This window comes from Perna viridis, chromosome 7 (genome assembly GCF_037379345.1).
Source record: "Perna viridis isolate PV_CMFRI_1.1 ecotype Kerala chromosome 7, ASM3737934v1, whole genome shotgun sequence".
NCBI lineage: Eukaryota > Metazoa > Mollusca > Bivalvia > Mytilida > Mytilidae > Perna > Perna viridis.
The window spans coordinates 24261594-24278963 of NC_142451.1; the positions used below are offsets into that span (position 1 = coordinate 24261594).

General features: G+C 32.2%; 1 protein-coding gene and 1 long non-coding RNA gene across 3 annotated transcripts in view; one reads left to right on the forward strand and one right to left on the reverse strand.

The window, feature by feature from the left end:
- LOC148611919 (uncharacterized) overlaps nt 1-10731 on the forward strand; it is a 12248-nt gene extending 1517 nt beyond the window's left edge. Inside the window, exon 3 of one of the 2 annotated variants that reach the window (XR_015924287.1) lies at nt 10601-10731. This is a non-coding gene — a long non-coding RNA (uncharacterized LOC148611919). Of the gene's footprint in view, nt 1-9132; nt 10293-10600 lie in introns of those variants that run through there. The other variant, XR_015924288.1, reaches the window with a different exon arrangement.
- On the reverse strand, nt 1469-8562 carry LOC148611920 (glucose dehydrogenase [FAD, quinone]-like). Its single transcript, XM_088592927.1, has 10 exons — nt 8268-8562; nt 7870-8059; nt 7547-7675; nt 6858-6979; nt 6236-6403; nt 5706-5856; nt 5087-5223; nt 3437-3599; nt 2603-2828; nt 1469-1996 (listed from the first exon to the last, which is right to left on the reverse strand). Exons 1-10 carry the CDS (start codon nt 8364-8366, stop codon nt 1825-1827), a joined length of 1557 nt encoding a protein of 518 aa, XP_088449053.1. The 5' UTR covers nt 8367-8562; the 3' UTR covers nt 1469-1824.
- Nucleotides 10732-17370: the final 6639 nt, after the last annotated feature.

Below are 17370 nucleotides of genomic sequence, written 5' to 3' on the forward strand. Positions count from 1 at the left end.
TGATCCCAAATACAATTGTGCTAAAATGGTTACAGAAGCAAACGAGTCAAAACAAGTAGAGAACGTGGACATATTACTTACTATAACTATGTTTCTGATTCTTCCGATTTTGCCTGATTCTTACAAACACTTACACTTAATTAGTGAAGATTATACATCAAATTTAGTCAACAATATATACCTATTAAACCTCAACCATCGAAAATATTGTGCGTTCAGAAAATATACATTTTCAACATGCGTGAAAATAAAGCTTTGCCGCAATTGAATGCTAGGTTTCTATATCTCGCCCAGTTATTAAAAATTAACAAGTTAATTTTAACCACATTTTTAATGTCTAAATAAAAAACTTATTCTTTACATTTTTCATTAACATTTCACAATGTGTGTTCACGATATAGAATTTACAGATATTTTAGACCGTACACATATTTACTGAATCATATGCCTAAACTTATATATTCGGAGGTTATGATTTATGCATTTTGACTGATTTTCTTTTGAGTGTTATAATTGAAAATAAAACAGTGGCATCATAAAAATACAAATAAAATGTCTGAAATACATGTAAATGTTTGTATGAATGAAGGAGGAGATTTGTTGATGCTGACAAAATGATCACCCCCTAACAAAATAATCCTGAAATGTGAAACTTTACAAATAAGCATTTTCACTTATTAAAGTTATCTTAATCTTTTAATGTTATAACAATAATGGACGTTAAAATACAATAAGGGAATGTAAAAAAAGCAACGTCGCCTGAATTTTTACTGCAAGCGAGTGTATCTAGAATTCTCTTTTATGTCTTGAATAACAACAGTTTTTAATAACACATTGTAAGTATTTTGTTTCACAGAACTGACCCTACCTGCCCATGACGATTTTAAACAAATGAATAACTGCTGTCATCATTGAATGAATAGAACATGATTTGAATTTATAGAAGCATTACGAATTAAGAATCATGCTCTTCTGAGAAATCATTATCAAATTGGATATATATTTTGTAAAATCTATATTAAATTCGGTTATCCACTTTTTTAGCTCGAAATGAAATGCATGTTCAGATGAATGTAAGAGTAATCAAGGGAACCAATGTTATAGAGGTAATCAAACGAATGTAATTCGGGGACAAAGACGAGACGTGGAAAACAGACATACACAACATAGAACACAAAGTAAATAAAATCATACATACAAAGTAACAAAAGCAAAGGAGCAACTAAACTCCACATAAAACTGTGAGCATGGATCAGGTGCACCGGTAGGGTAAGCGTCCTCTGCTTTTCTGGAAACACCCGCCGAGTTGCTCATAAAAAGTCAAGTCCGGGGTAGACAAACGAGGAAAGGAAAACTATGACCCGTTGAATAAATCCCTTTTCAAGGAAACGTTCTCGTGTGAAGAAATCAAATATTTCATAATATATTCCGTTACAATACAAGAATTCAAAGCCATACAAAACAACCACAGTATATGATATATATATCAATCCATTGCAATGTACACCTTTGTATCCACATAAACTATCATTCATTTTGGTTATTACGTGGGTATAATTAATCTTAATTACACAAAAAGTCCTGTTCTTAGAACTAGTGATTAACTGTGTACAGGTATTACTTGCTTGCAAAATATGCACATAAATCAAGTTAAAAGTTGGACAATAACAAATGGAAATAATGATAATAATAATAATAATAATAATAATAATAATAATAATAATAAAACAAACTTAAGTCGGAAAAATATGGATTATAATTCTTAAAATACTAGCTACATTTACAGGACTTCCCTTCTAGAAAACATTTTGCAGAAAAATATTTTTAGAGGTTTAGTACGGATATTTTCTTTTTAAATGTATCTACTGTATCCATTCCTTTGATCAGATCAGAAGCCTTTTCTCCTATCATTATACAGGAAGCATTTATATTACTAGTTGGTAAATTTCTCATGATGGATGCATCAGCTACTCTTAAACCTTGTATTCCTTTTACCCTGAGAATTCAAACAAAAATGCATATTCAAAAACGATACTATTTAGCATGTTTAACCATATTCATTCACCACATCATTCGTTGCATGTTTTTAAATGTGAAATTCCCTGAAGAGAACTTGAGAGATTTATTCAAGGCTTCTTTAATGTTAAAAAGTGCGGGCACTGCAATCCTGTATGTCTCAGAGACGTAGCATCTTAATTTCGATTGGCACTGTAGGAGTTGCAAACACATAATTTCGAACGTCCCTGTATTTAAGAAATAACAGAGAATAATTCAGGACCAACTGTCTATGTTTATTAGTTGGCTCGTTATTCCGTCACTACAATGATGATCTGTTATCTCGTGAAAAAAAAAATTCAGTACATGAAATGAATCTGTTTCATCATCGAAAATCAGAATGCTGTCGAAAGCAATGTACTGCAGTGCTACAACATAATTTCTAAATCTGATATGAGAATCTGTTCTTTCTGAAAACGTAAATATGTCTACCCAGTCCTACTTTAGAAGAACAGTTTGCTATAAGGTCGACTACCCCTGCTGATTCAACAAACCTTTTCTTACAAACTAGAGCATTACTTCCCCACCATGTAGAGTGTTACTATACCTGAGTTGAGTATCGACTACAGCTGTTTTGTCAACTACCGCGCCCATTCTACATGTTGAGACAGGATGATGAAGCGTTGATGCATAATACCTCAGGATACATTCCCAATACGCGTCACTATCGAAGGATTCAACATCACAAATACCATCAAAATCCATTCTGTTCAAAGTAGCTCCTATTTCTCGAAGGGGTTTTGAATTCGCAATCTTTTGAGCCATTCTAATAGCTTTGTAAAAACGGAAACAAGAAAATATGTTTGTTTAAATCACTTTCAACCGTAATGAGAATATCGTATTTAGTAAAACTTTTATTTACCATATTATCATTATTAGCAGTTTTAACAAAACAAGGATGAAATTATATACTAACCAATTAAAAGTGCCATTTGCTGTCAGTCGCCCTTATTCGTGAAGTATTAGATAAGATGGTAATATAAAAATAAACCGAGATCAAAATGAAAATTACGCTCTACAACAATCTATAAGCAAAATGTATTTATACTGGTTGTTTCATACCAAGGCGCAAAAAAACTTGAATATTGCTGGTCTTAAAACTAGTGGTGACATCTTCAATTCTCAAATTTTGAAAATGTGTGAACGAGAAAATGTGGTCCCATAGTTTTGTTGTCAAAACAGGAAATTTTTATTTTGGCATAACTATCACGGTGTCATGAGTATCAAATGGTTTGAAATTTAAAATCTGCTCGAAGAAGCAATTGAAAATGTTGCCGAAGAGTTCAGAAATTACGAATGCAACAATATTCATTATTAAGCCTAATGGCTTCTTATACCTTGGACAAGGCTTACATATTAAAGTCAAGTCTTTACTATCTACCTGAAATAAATGTTTTGATATCGTCTGGATGCTGGAGGTAGTTAGGATCAATTAACGGATAATCAAATGGATCTGGACTCTGTAGACGGACGGTTCCTCGACTCTTACCATGGGATAGTATAACGATAAAACTAAATTCATCTTCACTGGCTCTCGTCTTAAGCTTTTTTTAATCGAAAGTATAAATTCCATGTTCAAGTATTAATTAGCACTCCAGCTAAGGAACATGCAAAATGTGATTCATGGGTAAAAAGCTTACATATTTTAATTTTTGATATTTTGTTTGAAATGTCATAGTAAACAGAAATAAACATGTGGTTTTTCATATAACCCGTGCTCTTAGGAGATAAAAATTATATAGAATGCACTGTAGATTTCAAAATTAAGGGAGATAACTCTGTAAATGGCACTCAAATACAATAGATCTACTGTATTTTCAATGTCGATTATCTCCCAAGAGCTGGCAGATTTGAATGAATAATTACACACTTCATATTATAGACCCATAAACAACTTAATTACAAAAATAAAAATATGTAGCTTTTTTGGGGTGTATCACATTTTTCAGATTTTGCATGATTCTTACAAAGACAGCTACTTAAAATGTCTCATTTAAAAAAAAAGACACTACTTATGAGCTTTTGATTTTGATTTTTGTAGCTTTTGCCCAGAGACACCATCACTAAAAATGTAAACACAATATATGTCCGTGAATCCTCAAATACTCAAAAGATTAACAGGAGAAATATACATCTACCAAAAGCCAAGCATTAAAAAATCAAGTGCTTTAAATTTTAACCCCAGTTGACTGAAAAAAAAGTTTTTAAATACGCATCTTGTCAGACCGGATTTGTTAAGATTAAATGGAATAACAAAACCTTTTTCTGATTAATGCTTTTGAATGTTAAAATCATGTATAGTTTCATGAAAACTTTCTGAAACCTTATGTCCACTATTCGGATTTGTCACCGATGGGTAGACGGAGTTTTTCCTGTACTTTTAATTCCAACTTAATTGGACTTTTAAACTCCAGCGAAGATCATAATGCGTAGAATGTTTTGTTAATTTTTCGTATTTTAAGGACGAAACAATGAGAAAAGAAACTAACATGAAAATTTAGGTGATGCTTTACTTATGTTCAGGTATTCTGTGTGTATGTTTAATGAAACCCAAGCATTCTTCTTAAAGCAAAGTTTCATGCCATGGCAATTATTAATACATTTTCTGTGCTGTTTTGACGACTTATTTTCCAACTTCGGTTTCAGTTTCACTTTCATGAAACGGTATAAATAACTTTGCTCCGTGTCTATTTCGCACCACCCTTTGAATTGCAAAATACGGGAAACAATTAATCATAATAGGAGCGGTCATAAGTGCGCTATAACACCATGGATTAACCCATAATTTCCATCGGTAGGCCTGTATCCAGTCAGGAATACTTTGGATGTTTCCAACATTCCAGGTTCGCCTTAATATGTACTTGTTATACATTGACTTACCTTCTTTTATTTATACTTTCTAACTTCTTCTATAGTTTGCCTTTCATGTATGAAATTTACCCTTTATGACACACATTTCATAACGGTTTAAGTAAACAATTATCATCGTGTAGGAATCCATTTGACTTAGCATTGATTTGTTCATAGTTACCTCATTTTTGATATTCATCTTTAGTCCATTGACTATAAAGTCCTCATCTTGTCCATGTGTTAACATTTGAAGCTGAAAATCTGGGTAGTTTGGTGCTTCTTTTTCTCTGTTTGCTTTCTGACCAAAGAAATGGCCATCTGTACCACAGTAAGAATGACAGCGTAGAAAAAAATGATAGGATAATAAATTGACGACAGAAAGTTCGACAGTGAACTTACATAAAGTATTTCTCATGTGAAATATCAAATTTATCACACGGGGAACTTTCGCAAAAACCGCTGCTACTTATGATTTACACATTTATTATTTATTTTTTCTGTTTACATTTAACCACTACTAAGAAGTCAATTTAATATTTGCATATTACAGTAATGCATTCACTTGTGATTATTAAATGTTCGTTTCATTATTTAGTGTTGCTATACAACGTCTACATAAAACAAAATAAAAAGAGACTAAGATCTAAACCACTAATTTTTACGCTTGGAATAATCCAACATGTTAAATCTCACTGGTGCAACTATACAAAAGTTTTGCGCATAGTGTGATAGTCAACTGAGTGTCAGTTACGGGATGTTATGATTATAATTTTATACAAAATGAATTAGACATTTCTCACCTTTTCCAGTTATTTCATAAAACAATCTTTTAGGAAGTGAATTGGCATCTTTTGATGAAACAGAATACGATTGATTTATTCTGTACTTCATAAACAGGAACATATGATCCTGTAAATTTTCTCCCACTGGTAAATCAGCTATTATTGGTATCTACAATGTTGATATTCATTAATTTTGTTTACAAAAACGATGTCCCCATAAAAACTGCTATCTACATTTTTTTCGTAACCATTCTAATCCCTTAGCCAATATCACAAGGACTCTAACGCAAATATTTTAGTTGAATGCAGTATTTTTCGATAAAACCCGAGCTACAATATGTTAATGACCGATGATATAAGGTTGGTTCTAGACCGTTCAATTTGTGCAATGAAGCAATTCAGTGCACTTCAGCTAATTTGCTTCCTGTCTTGTCTTGTCATTTCACTGTTACTTGATTGGACGATTTCAGCCTTGTTTTATCAAAATAATGTACAATTACAGTTTCCTGATCGACGACTCTAGAACCTAACATTAGAAAGCTACATACCTTATGTTTTTGCAGCTGATCTTTAGGACCAATTCCTGATAACATGAGTAACTGTGGACTGTTGATGACACCAGCTGAGACTATCACTTCTCTTTTGGACTTTACTAACGACTTCCTGTTATCTTTCACAATATGTGATCCCTTCACTGTTCTGTTAGTTATTTCTAACTATTCACAAATAAACAAACATCGTATATTCCGATTTGTCCCAAAATATTTTGTGGTAATGTATTTATATCTAATCTAGACACATTTACTGAAGGCATTAACTCATTAAATTATTAATTTATTACATCCGAGTATCAATTTACTGATTGTATACAAAGAGGAGATATTTTACTGAAATAAATGAAAGTAGTACATAAAAAAGATTTTTTTTCGTCATTCTTACGACTCATCTGATACAATGGAATGCAAATCTCTGTAGATACACTTTTGTAGATCCAGAACGATTTTAATGGTTTTTTATATCACAATGTAACCATAAAGTCGTTTATCCTTTGAAAAGAAAAGAGGTCAAAGCACTTTTATAATTGTGTTTTTATTCGATCAATCAGTCTTAATTTTTACAAGATAACATTGTTAAGACGCCAAAATAAATAGTATATTGACTCAACTTTACCTTCGTAGCAAGAGTATGTGTACTTATATGGAGGTTTGGTCGGTGTAAAAACGGTCTAAGATAGGCTCTTGCTGTACTGAATCTTTCTCCATTCTTGATGTTCAGTTGGCTGAAGGTAAAACCTGCAGTTGATTTAGTCTGAGCGTAGTTTGCATATAAGATTCCAAATCTTTGGGAGACAAAGTTACAAGTAAATAGATTAAAAACCACATATCAATGCGCTTCACTTGATTGAGGAGAAAATTCCGACATCTTCTGTTTTTGCAACATTTAAATCACAAGTACACCTACCAGAACAATTTAAAAAGTGTTAAACAGTCCGTGTCTAATAGATATTGAAACTTGTTACTCCAAGGGTAGCACGTGTTTTAAAAAAAACTTGTTACTCCAAGGGTAGCACGTGTTTTAAAAAAAAACTTGTTACTCCAAGGGTAGCACGTGTTTTAACAAAACTTGTTCTTTCATATATGTCGCACATCAAAATATATTGACAATGGCAATACCTTTAAACTTCCCAAAATCTTTTTTTTTAAATAAATAACATGAATTTTATCAAAGTATATGATAGGAACGGTTGGTAATTGTATCAGTGCCGTTTTTATATGTGGTATTTGGTTTGTTTGTTAGTTTCGGGAAATGTGGGTGTGTCTCTGCTTTACTTGCAAATATACGTGAAACGTGATACTTACCATGCATTGTCTCCCCATTTGCGTCAATTGTCTTAAGACCAAGCTCATGTGCAGCTCTGTTAAAAACATCTGCAAGTGGAGTTATTTTTTCTCCGGAGATAGGAAGAAGTCCGCCACGAGAATGATAGGCTGTAGCACAAAAAGAAATAAAATGTTTTCTTCAACAAGTGCACTGCATAAAAATTAACGCGAATGTAAGATACGAAAATAGCATTAATGCTCTAGATAACATTTTGTCTGTTTATTTGAAAAGAAATAATGGTTAAACTGGGTAAAGATCGTAAGGTACTAGCATTAGCTTCGTATGTTTAATGATACCGTACGAGAATTATAAAGATCTGGAATTTGTATATCCTCCATCTTCAGAAAGTAAGGAAGAACATCTTTATAGCTCCATCCTTTGCATCCCTCAGCTTCCCATTCATCATAGTCATGCTTGCGACCACGTAAAAATGCAAGATAGTTCAAACAACTGGATCCTCCTAATACACGTCCGCGTGGCCAGTATGATCTCTGTGATGAAAACATTCTGACTGAATGTTGTTAAATTAATTTGATAAATAAATTTAAAATGAAGAATTTTGTAAAATAAAATATCCATATAGCAATAGATTCACTCGATGTTTTCAATAACTAAGCTTTGATTATCATAAAATCAATTCACTTCTCAATGCTTATATTTAAAATTAGTTCATGAAGGTTGTCTTTAAATTTTACTCACCTGACCATTCATGGCTTTGTTACTGTACTTTTGAGGGAGACTGTAATAACCCCAATCTTCGTTTGATTTCTGTAGAGTCCCCACCATTAGAGGAACCATTATGTTGTCATTATTAAGTTCCGATCCCCCAGCTTCAACTAACAATACAGAAAAACTCGGGTCCTCTGATAGTCTACTGGCTATAACGGCTCCTGCTGACCCAGATCCGACTATTTTGTATTTTGGTAGAAAAATAATTGCATATGTTTTTAATTATAGTATATCATTTAATACATTGAAATGTCAAGAATATACAAGAGAAGCTACTTCCATATTTTTTTTACAGAATTTTGTGCATCAAGAACAATTTTGCACGATAAAACTACAAAGAATTCATTACATGGCCAATATTATTTTTTGCAAACAGTGCTGAGTAATCTAACGTGTGTTTGTACATAAATGACAATTTGATTTTTGGAATTTACAGTTTTGAATAAATCTATTTTTTTAAGTGCGTTTTAATTTAGATGTTATCATTCTTAATAAACAATCATACTGGGTTGGAAGAGACACAGCAGTTGTGTATATTATTTGGTTTTATATGCAAGTGGTAGCATGCGAAACAGTGATATCAATTATTATAATATCACATAATTTCAATAGAGCATGTATTAACTTTAACTTCATTGACAGAATATTGTCTTTTATAGGCATTCAGCTTGAATGAAAATAAAAAAAAAATGAGCTGTATTTATTACAGTATGTACATTTTACAACAAACGTTATACGTCACTAAAATTGGACTAAAAGCATTTACACACACATTACAAGTCTTACCAACGATATAGGTTGAAATTGAAGGCATCATTTTTCTTGTTTATTCCAGCGAACCATAATATAACAGCAAAGAGAACAACTATAACTGATCTTAAAAGTCCAGATATCTAAACAATAACAAATCAATATTTAAGTGCTACTCTATGTAAGAATATGGAAGTGTGTGAATAACTGTGGAAAAGACATACATTTTTTTCATGAAATCTTATTCAAAAACGTTATCAGAAATGCAGAAGTGAATTCACTTCGTTTCTCAGCGTCAGTAGCTCGAGGTAAAAATTATATGAAATGCGATTTTATAATCTAAGGGAGATAACTTAGTTTTCTCCTATTAGTCGATTGTAACTTTTAGCTTTTTCTTAAGCATAATTCATTGTTTTTTTTTTGATTGTGCATGATTCCAACACTTAATTGTAGTCTATTCTAAAAAAGGCTTGGTTAAAAGGGGTACAACTGTAAATATATATATCAATAAGACCTAATCGTGTAATTCGAAAATGCTTCTCAACAAATGACCTATATATTTAAACATTGCTATGTGTCACATGGTTTGAGACCAACACAAGTACTACGCAGATCTATCCGAGATACAATGGTCTGATATGCATAGTATTTCCTGTTGATTTCGGCGTATTGGAAGATATGATATAATTTTACATTTGTATTAATAATAGTGTACTTACGTTTGTTATGTTTACCATGACTAAGGTTATGTAATATGTTCACGTGGTCGATAAAAGTAAAATAACATGGATATCTTTTTTCTGTCGTGAAGTGTGGTAATGCGTTTAAAATAGATTAAGTCATAATTCAACGCCATATATTCACGCATCCCATTATCGATTTAATAAAAATAAAAACAGATGTGGCGATACACAACACATTCACTATAGCGTATAACCTGAAAACAAAGAAGTAAATACTTTCAGAGATGACTTATAACAATTATTTTTAATAACTAAAAATTAAAAAAGTCACAAAAAGAAAATTCATGACCAACATCTCCTGACTGTAGACAGGAGCACGTCTGCGGAGAGAGTTGGGTGGTGTTAAACTAGTTTTATAAGGCCTTACCCACCTCTCTTTATTGTAAGTCTAAGTGAACCGAAACAACAAATAAACACACCATAAAATTCAGTCATAAGACATCCTCTTCACTCCATGGAATACTTCAACACACACACACACACACACACACACACACACACACACACACACACACACACACACACACACACACACACACACACACGAAAGCCAAAATGAGACATCCCCTTCAATATGTTCGATAAATGCGATTACCGATATTTATATATTCTTTATTGATTGATTTATTGATGTAAATATTGAACTATTCTTGTTTCCATAAGATGGTACAATAACTTGTGTTGGTATGTGCTGATTTATGATTTAAATAAATAAATTCCCATTTTCCGCCCGTTCATCCCTCCGTCAGAAAAAAACCTGTTCCCTAACCACATACAGTATGTGGGCTTATTTAAATGTTTTTTTTTCAGAGACCCTAGACCAAAACTCCTACAAGGACATTAACACCTGGAGATAACATATTCAATTGTAGGGAATACTGGAGAATGGTGTATGTGGTCAATATAGCGCGTGGTTATTTAAAATTGATTAGAGAATGTAAATTGCTTTATTTTTATATCTTTATTTACTGTTCTTGCTTTTTTACATTTAAAGTATAAGTTTGGAATTTTTACAAGTCGTGTTATATCGATTCATTTTTACACCAAAAGAAATTGTGCAAATTTATTTTACTATACAACGAACCATAGTGGAGAAATTTCATATTTCAGTCTCAAGAGTCCCCATCACAAGCAGGTACGAGACCACAATTATCTGCCCTCAGCTTTTCGTTGTATAAGAATATAGTTTCTATAATAATAGGGGATTTTTCAAATTTTTTTTAGAAACTCTCCCTTTCAGAATTTCTCATACTTTTTGTGCTCAAATGAAAAGAGGAATAATGAAATTATTTTAATAGATGTGTTAAAATGAGAAATTTGACATTGAAAATCTGAATTGAATTGCGCTCTTTGAATTTTTTCAAATTACAGAAAGGCTATAAAGAAGATAGTGGAAAAATAATTGTGGTTTCGTTAAAAAAAACCAGAATTACTGACATCTAAAGACCGATATATAAGTTTTACATTGTAGGACCAATACGGACGGTGCATAGAAAACCTCGTAAATTTAAAAAAACCTACTTTAATTTATGTTATACAAGAGTGTGATATTACCTCTCAATTTATTTAGTTAGAATACCATTTCATATTGAAAAGACCATAGACTTGTAATAACAAGTTCTTGCATTTGTATTATTTTAAAGACTTAAAAACGTGCATATTGCCGCGGCGTGCTCAGTATAAAAAATCGTTGACAAAGCAGTTTTCAGAGAAGTGTATTCACAGCACAGAGACAAACGTAAGTTACGAAAACTATTCTAATATTTTGATAATTTTACTTGCCTTTACTGTTTTTTTTATAGTAGACAACAGTAAAAATCTTTGCCTTTACGAATTACAGGATCGTTCTTCGTGATATTATTACTTACATATGATTTTGTTTTGGTGGGTAAAAAATCATTTCAGTGGCATGGGGCATCATGATTTCATGACGATAGATATTCAAAACCAAGTTTGTTCTTGATAAAACCTATATTACTTGTACAAGCCTATTTGTGTATTGGATTTGTCATCAATTCAATTATTTAATCGCGTCATATCTATCCGTTGGGTATTCAATCGAAATATACAGTATGTAACTGGCGTGCTGGTCCACCTGTAACACAACGGTGGCAATATACAGTAAGTAGCTGACACGTTTGTGTAATGAAAACATATATCTGATACACGGGTTTAGTGTAACATTTCAGGTTTTTCAAAACTCTTTATCACATGAATCAATTGGAAAAAGTACTACGACAATCTTTCAGACAATAAAAATTCGTGCAAATATTTAAAGGTTAATTAAGACCTACGTAGAAGCCAGAATTTGTAAATATAATATGAAATCCCTTAGTATAAGAATTGAAGTTCAGATATGCCAAAACAATGTGATTCAATATAAAGTATGCGAAAAATTCTGAAATACGCAAATAGAATTTAGACATGCATGGATATAAATATAATAAGGATATTCATTCTATTTTTTGTGAGAGGTTAAAAGCACTATTTTAAATCATATCAAATTAGAATTCACATATGATCTATATTTTTTCGCCTTCATTATCATATCGTGATCCTAAAAAAAATTAAATTTTATAAAAAAAAAATCGTTCCCTTTTGGTGGCACAGAAAATAATAGAAGAGCACAAGCGACGGCCGTCGCAATTGGAGGTCATGGTAGGTCACTGCGATAAATGTTGTGTGGCAATCATACATAGCACATTTTAACTTTCAGTCACGTGACTCTTCAAGATCGTAGGAATGCGTCTTTGGAATGTATCTTTTATCAAAACTAGACATTTTTTGAAGGAATGAATTTGTTTACTTTGAAAACTAAAGTAAGCTCTATGCTTACTCAAATAAAAAAAACCCGCAAACTTACATATTAATCTTATTCTTTCATGAAATTATAACTCAGCTTACCAAAAAGATATGGAAAGTTTTGTCCTTGTTTTCTTGTTTCTGATAGTTCAAATAGTCACATTAAACTTTCAAAATGGTATTTGTTTGTTTGTTTGTTGTTCTTTACATACCTTATTTCACTCACTGTCTGATTCTTACAGAGACTGGCACTAAATAGTTTAATGCTGATGATGTCAATATTACAAACGACAATTTGGGATATATGGGAATCGAATCGTTTCCCCCCGACAGTACGCTTACTTGATGAATCCCTCTAAGTTGCTTTGCCAAAGTATATATTTTGCGACTTAATATACTTTTAACAATAAATGTATTTGATCAACAGTGTAAATTCTGAAAAAAAATAAATCTGTCTAAAAGGTAAAGCATAAGATAAAGTAAAAAAGATTGTAAAAAAGTTGATATTTGATGTAAAAACATAACCTCTGTTTAAGTACTTCTCTGTCTAAGATTAGGCAAAATGTATATTTAAGATGTGAAGAAAAAAAAACAAAACGCAGGACTTTTATTGCACAATCCAAGTATTAATACTTTATAACATCCAGAAATAACCATCAATGTGTTTTAATAAAAATATTGGAAGGTCAAATTCAATTGAAATGCGCTATGGAAAAATGGCTGGCAAATTTTCCCGTACTTTTTACCTATATAACCAGTAAAAATATTTACGTCACAGATGCTTCAGAATAAATTTAAATAGCTTTTCGATGGTTAACTAGATATTTAATATGTCAGTGATAATTCAGTGTATTTACGAATATACAAAGAAATAAAAATTGAAGAGCTTCCGGTCAAAATCCAAACATGTCATTGTTGTATTCTTTTTTTCATTTTTTTTACTGGTCGAGGAATGTGTCATTATCATTATGCTTTTATTTCTCTACAAAACATGCACATTTCATCAATGGTTAATGATATTTCAATCAATCAGTCATGGCTGCATTTTTCATGAAATTTTATCGTTTGGGTGTAATAAATACAAAAATTTTGTCTTACACCTCTCTGAGATGAGGATCCCCTATCAAAGATTTATTTGCCACCTGTCCGGGATGAGATGAGGATCAACTACCTAAGATTTGTCTGCCAACGCTTCAAGATGAGTATGAACTACCGAAGATTTGTTTGCCACCGCTAAAAGATGAGGATCAATTACCGAAGATTTGTCTGCCACCTTTCCGAGATGAGGATCAACTACCGAAGATTTGTCTGCCACCTTTCCGAGATGAGGATCAACTACCGGAGATTTTTTTGCCAACGCTACAAGATGAGGATCAATTACCTAAAGATATGCTTCTATTTGTATTTTTTTATGAGCAACTAGACGGATGTTTCTAGAAAACCAGAGGACGCTTACCCTACCGGTGCACCCGGTCCATGTTCCCAGTTTTTAATGGAGTCCGAGTAGTTCATTTGCTTTTGTTTCTTTGTATGTATTATTTTAGTTACTTTATGTTCTTTGTTGTGTATGTCTGTTTATCATGTCTGGTCTTTGTCTCTGGATTACATTCTCTTGATTACCTCTAGAACCTTGGTTACTCTTGTAACATTTGTTACATTTAATACGAAAAGTACTTCCTTCAATATATGACTTACAACATCGCAATTGATCTTATTTTGTCATGCTAGTTCATGTTGTTAAATATAAAAAGTCAAACAAATTACATGAAAACATGATTAATAAGGACACTTTAAAACTTTTGAAAATGTGTGTCTTCCTTTGAACGAAAACGTTCTTTGAACAGTTACGTTTTAGACTAAAATCATCAATTTCAAGATTTTATATACAGTAAAACCTGTCAAATACCACCTGTATTTAGCAATATCCTGTATTGAAGAATGGTGATTAAAACATCGATATGGGATGCGTTCTATATGAAATTTAACCTGTAATAGCCTTGTGTGTCCATGATTTCGTTGTCACTTGGAAGGTCACTTTAATTTCTCCTCTACTTCATAAAGTACAGATCTCAACTACCACTAGGTAAAGGAAAAGACGACTGAAAAATAGTCATTTATAGGAATCAAATATCCCCTGTAAAATACTCGACTGAAACTGCTGAAACCATTTAGAACATACCAATTCTAAGTTTACGGTAATCGTCTCTAAAAATCGATGTCATTAGCATTTATAGCTAATTCATCATTTTACTCAAGATTCAAGTCATCTGGTTATAATATTGAAACAAGAGATTAATGTGTATGAGGCCTTGATTATGCTACGTTATTTTTTCATGACAACATCTTCAATTGTGTAATACTTTCTCCACAGTGGCCAGATTTTAAAGGGGTTGGGTTGTGGTCACGCCAAAGTACTTTAACCCCGCTGCATTTTTGTGCTTGTCCTAAGTCAGGAGTTTCAGGCCTCTGTATGCCTTTTTTCGTTTTCACCTTTATTTGTTTTTTTTTATGTTACTTGAGTATATAGTGACAACCACTTCGCTGTACCTGTGTATACTGATGTTTTAGGATCAGCTGCAGCCTGACCTGTGGTATTTGTTGGCAATTTGGCTGTCATTTTTATCCCGGTGGGGTCGTTGTGTATTTGACACAAACACCATACCTATTCTCGTTATATTCTATAAAGAACCACGAAGTAAAGAACTTTGAGACAAAAAAGTTAATGTGACAAATCCTCTATACGTCGCGTATAAGTGACGATTTGTAACTTCCAATACACTTGTTAGATGCTTATTAAGCTTAATCATTGGTTTAATAATACAAAACAATATAAACAATTACAATTCAGTGTTTTATGTCATTCGTTAATTGTTTGAACCCGTAGATATGTGGTATGATTGCCAATGAGACAGTCATCCACCCAAAGTCGACCAACGAACAATTGAATTTTTCAATGACGTGCAAAATTCATACCATAAAGCTAGTTGTAAAAATGGCCAAAATTAAATGCCCCTGTAAGTTAAAGATCATCCAAGTTTTTGAACCACAATAATTTACTTCATATGTTGTTTTTTCTTCAATTAAAAAGCAAAAGTGAAACTATTCATAAAAGATGAAAATCGACTTAATCTAAAGAAAAAAAACTCTTGAGATCGTTACAGAATACAAGCACTTTAAAAAATACGACAAAAGACAACAGCTGTATTTACCTAGGATGATTTTCCAAGTTCCTTTACTATTCAGTATGAAAAGACCAAAAGGTACTGTTTTGATTCATTCATGCTGTAATTGAAAACATCTTTGAAATATATATTTTTTAAATAGTAAGACGTTATTTCCACTTACTCACGTATTCTATGTTTTATTACTTGATTTGTCTAGATGTTACTAAATATCAACAATAGAGTATGCTTATTGAGAAAAGATAAAAGTTTATTGTCACATTGTTGCAATTCTTGATTTCTTCACGGGGTTATATTGTAGATATCGTTGTAGTTAGAGTCAGAGTAGTTAGCACTTGCTCTAGCGTAGCGAATCAACTGTTAAATATAAGAATCATATGAAGGAGACGAAGGTATTTTGATACACAGGTAAGGAAAATTTAAGTCGTCTCTTTTATCATAAACCCAAGTGCTGAGATGTCCACTGTTTTAAAATTCGAGGTGTAGGTCCAAAAATGATGCAGATCAAGTTGTTTCTGTAGTTCTCCTTAATCTCGAGCTCTGATGGATATATTGAAGAAACCAAATACCAAAAGAAGGGTTGTTGATTGTTAATATATCTTTAATATATATGTATGAAAAAAATATAGGATTAAGCCTCTTTTATATTTTTATTCTTTACGAAATCCTGAAGAAATTCAGTCTGGTATGAAAATAAAAAAAACCAAATCAGTAGGAAAGGAGCACATTTGTTTCCCAATGGAATGTCAACATGTTGAAAAAAAAACTCATCCAAATGCGAAAATATGTTATCAATGAGGAAATCAAGCATATCGCAAACCTGCTTTTTAGCCTAGCAAACTTTGCCCTTCTGCGATGTTTTAGACAAAAAAAATATGCAGATTTGCAACCATGTAATGCATGAGTCGATAAAAGTGGGAGATTGATAAAAATTAACAGGACTCCATTGAGTGCACATTTGTGTTATTTGAACTTACTTAAACATTCCACAATCTATTACTTGATTTCTCAAGAAATTACTAAATCTCAGCAATAGAATCCGCTCACCGAGAGAAGATGAAAGTTTATTGCCACACTGTTGCAATCTTTGATTTCTTCTCAGCGGTTATGTTTTTGATATCGTTGCAATCATTTTGTCTTCGAGAGTTTAATTTCAGTTGACTAATTCCATATAATGTAATGCGTGAGTCGATAAAGGTTTGGAAAATGATAGATATCAACATTACTTCATTTGCTATTATCAGACTCCACTTAGTTCACACTTATGTTTGATTATAATGGTTCCATTTACACACAGTTTGCTACTAAAATCGTATGACGAATGTGGAAAATTGAAGTCATTTTGCGTTCTAATTAGAATACTGTGCGTGCAGAAAATATGTATGAAGAGCAGTTTCGTTGGAATGGAATGCCATGTTTTTAATCTCGTGCAATTCATGATAATTAACAAGAAACTCGATCAAAAACTTCTTCTTAGACAAATGTCTTTAATATGTCAAACACACTATGCATTTATTATTCAGACTATACGAATAGTCTTACCGTACGCGTATGTACTTGACTATATGCCTAAACGGTTGATATACAGTAAAATTC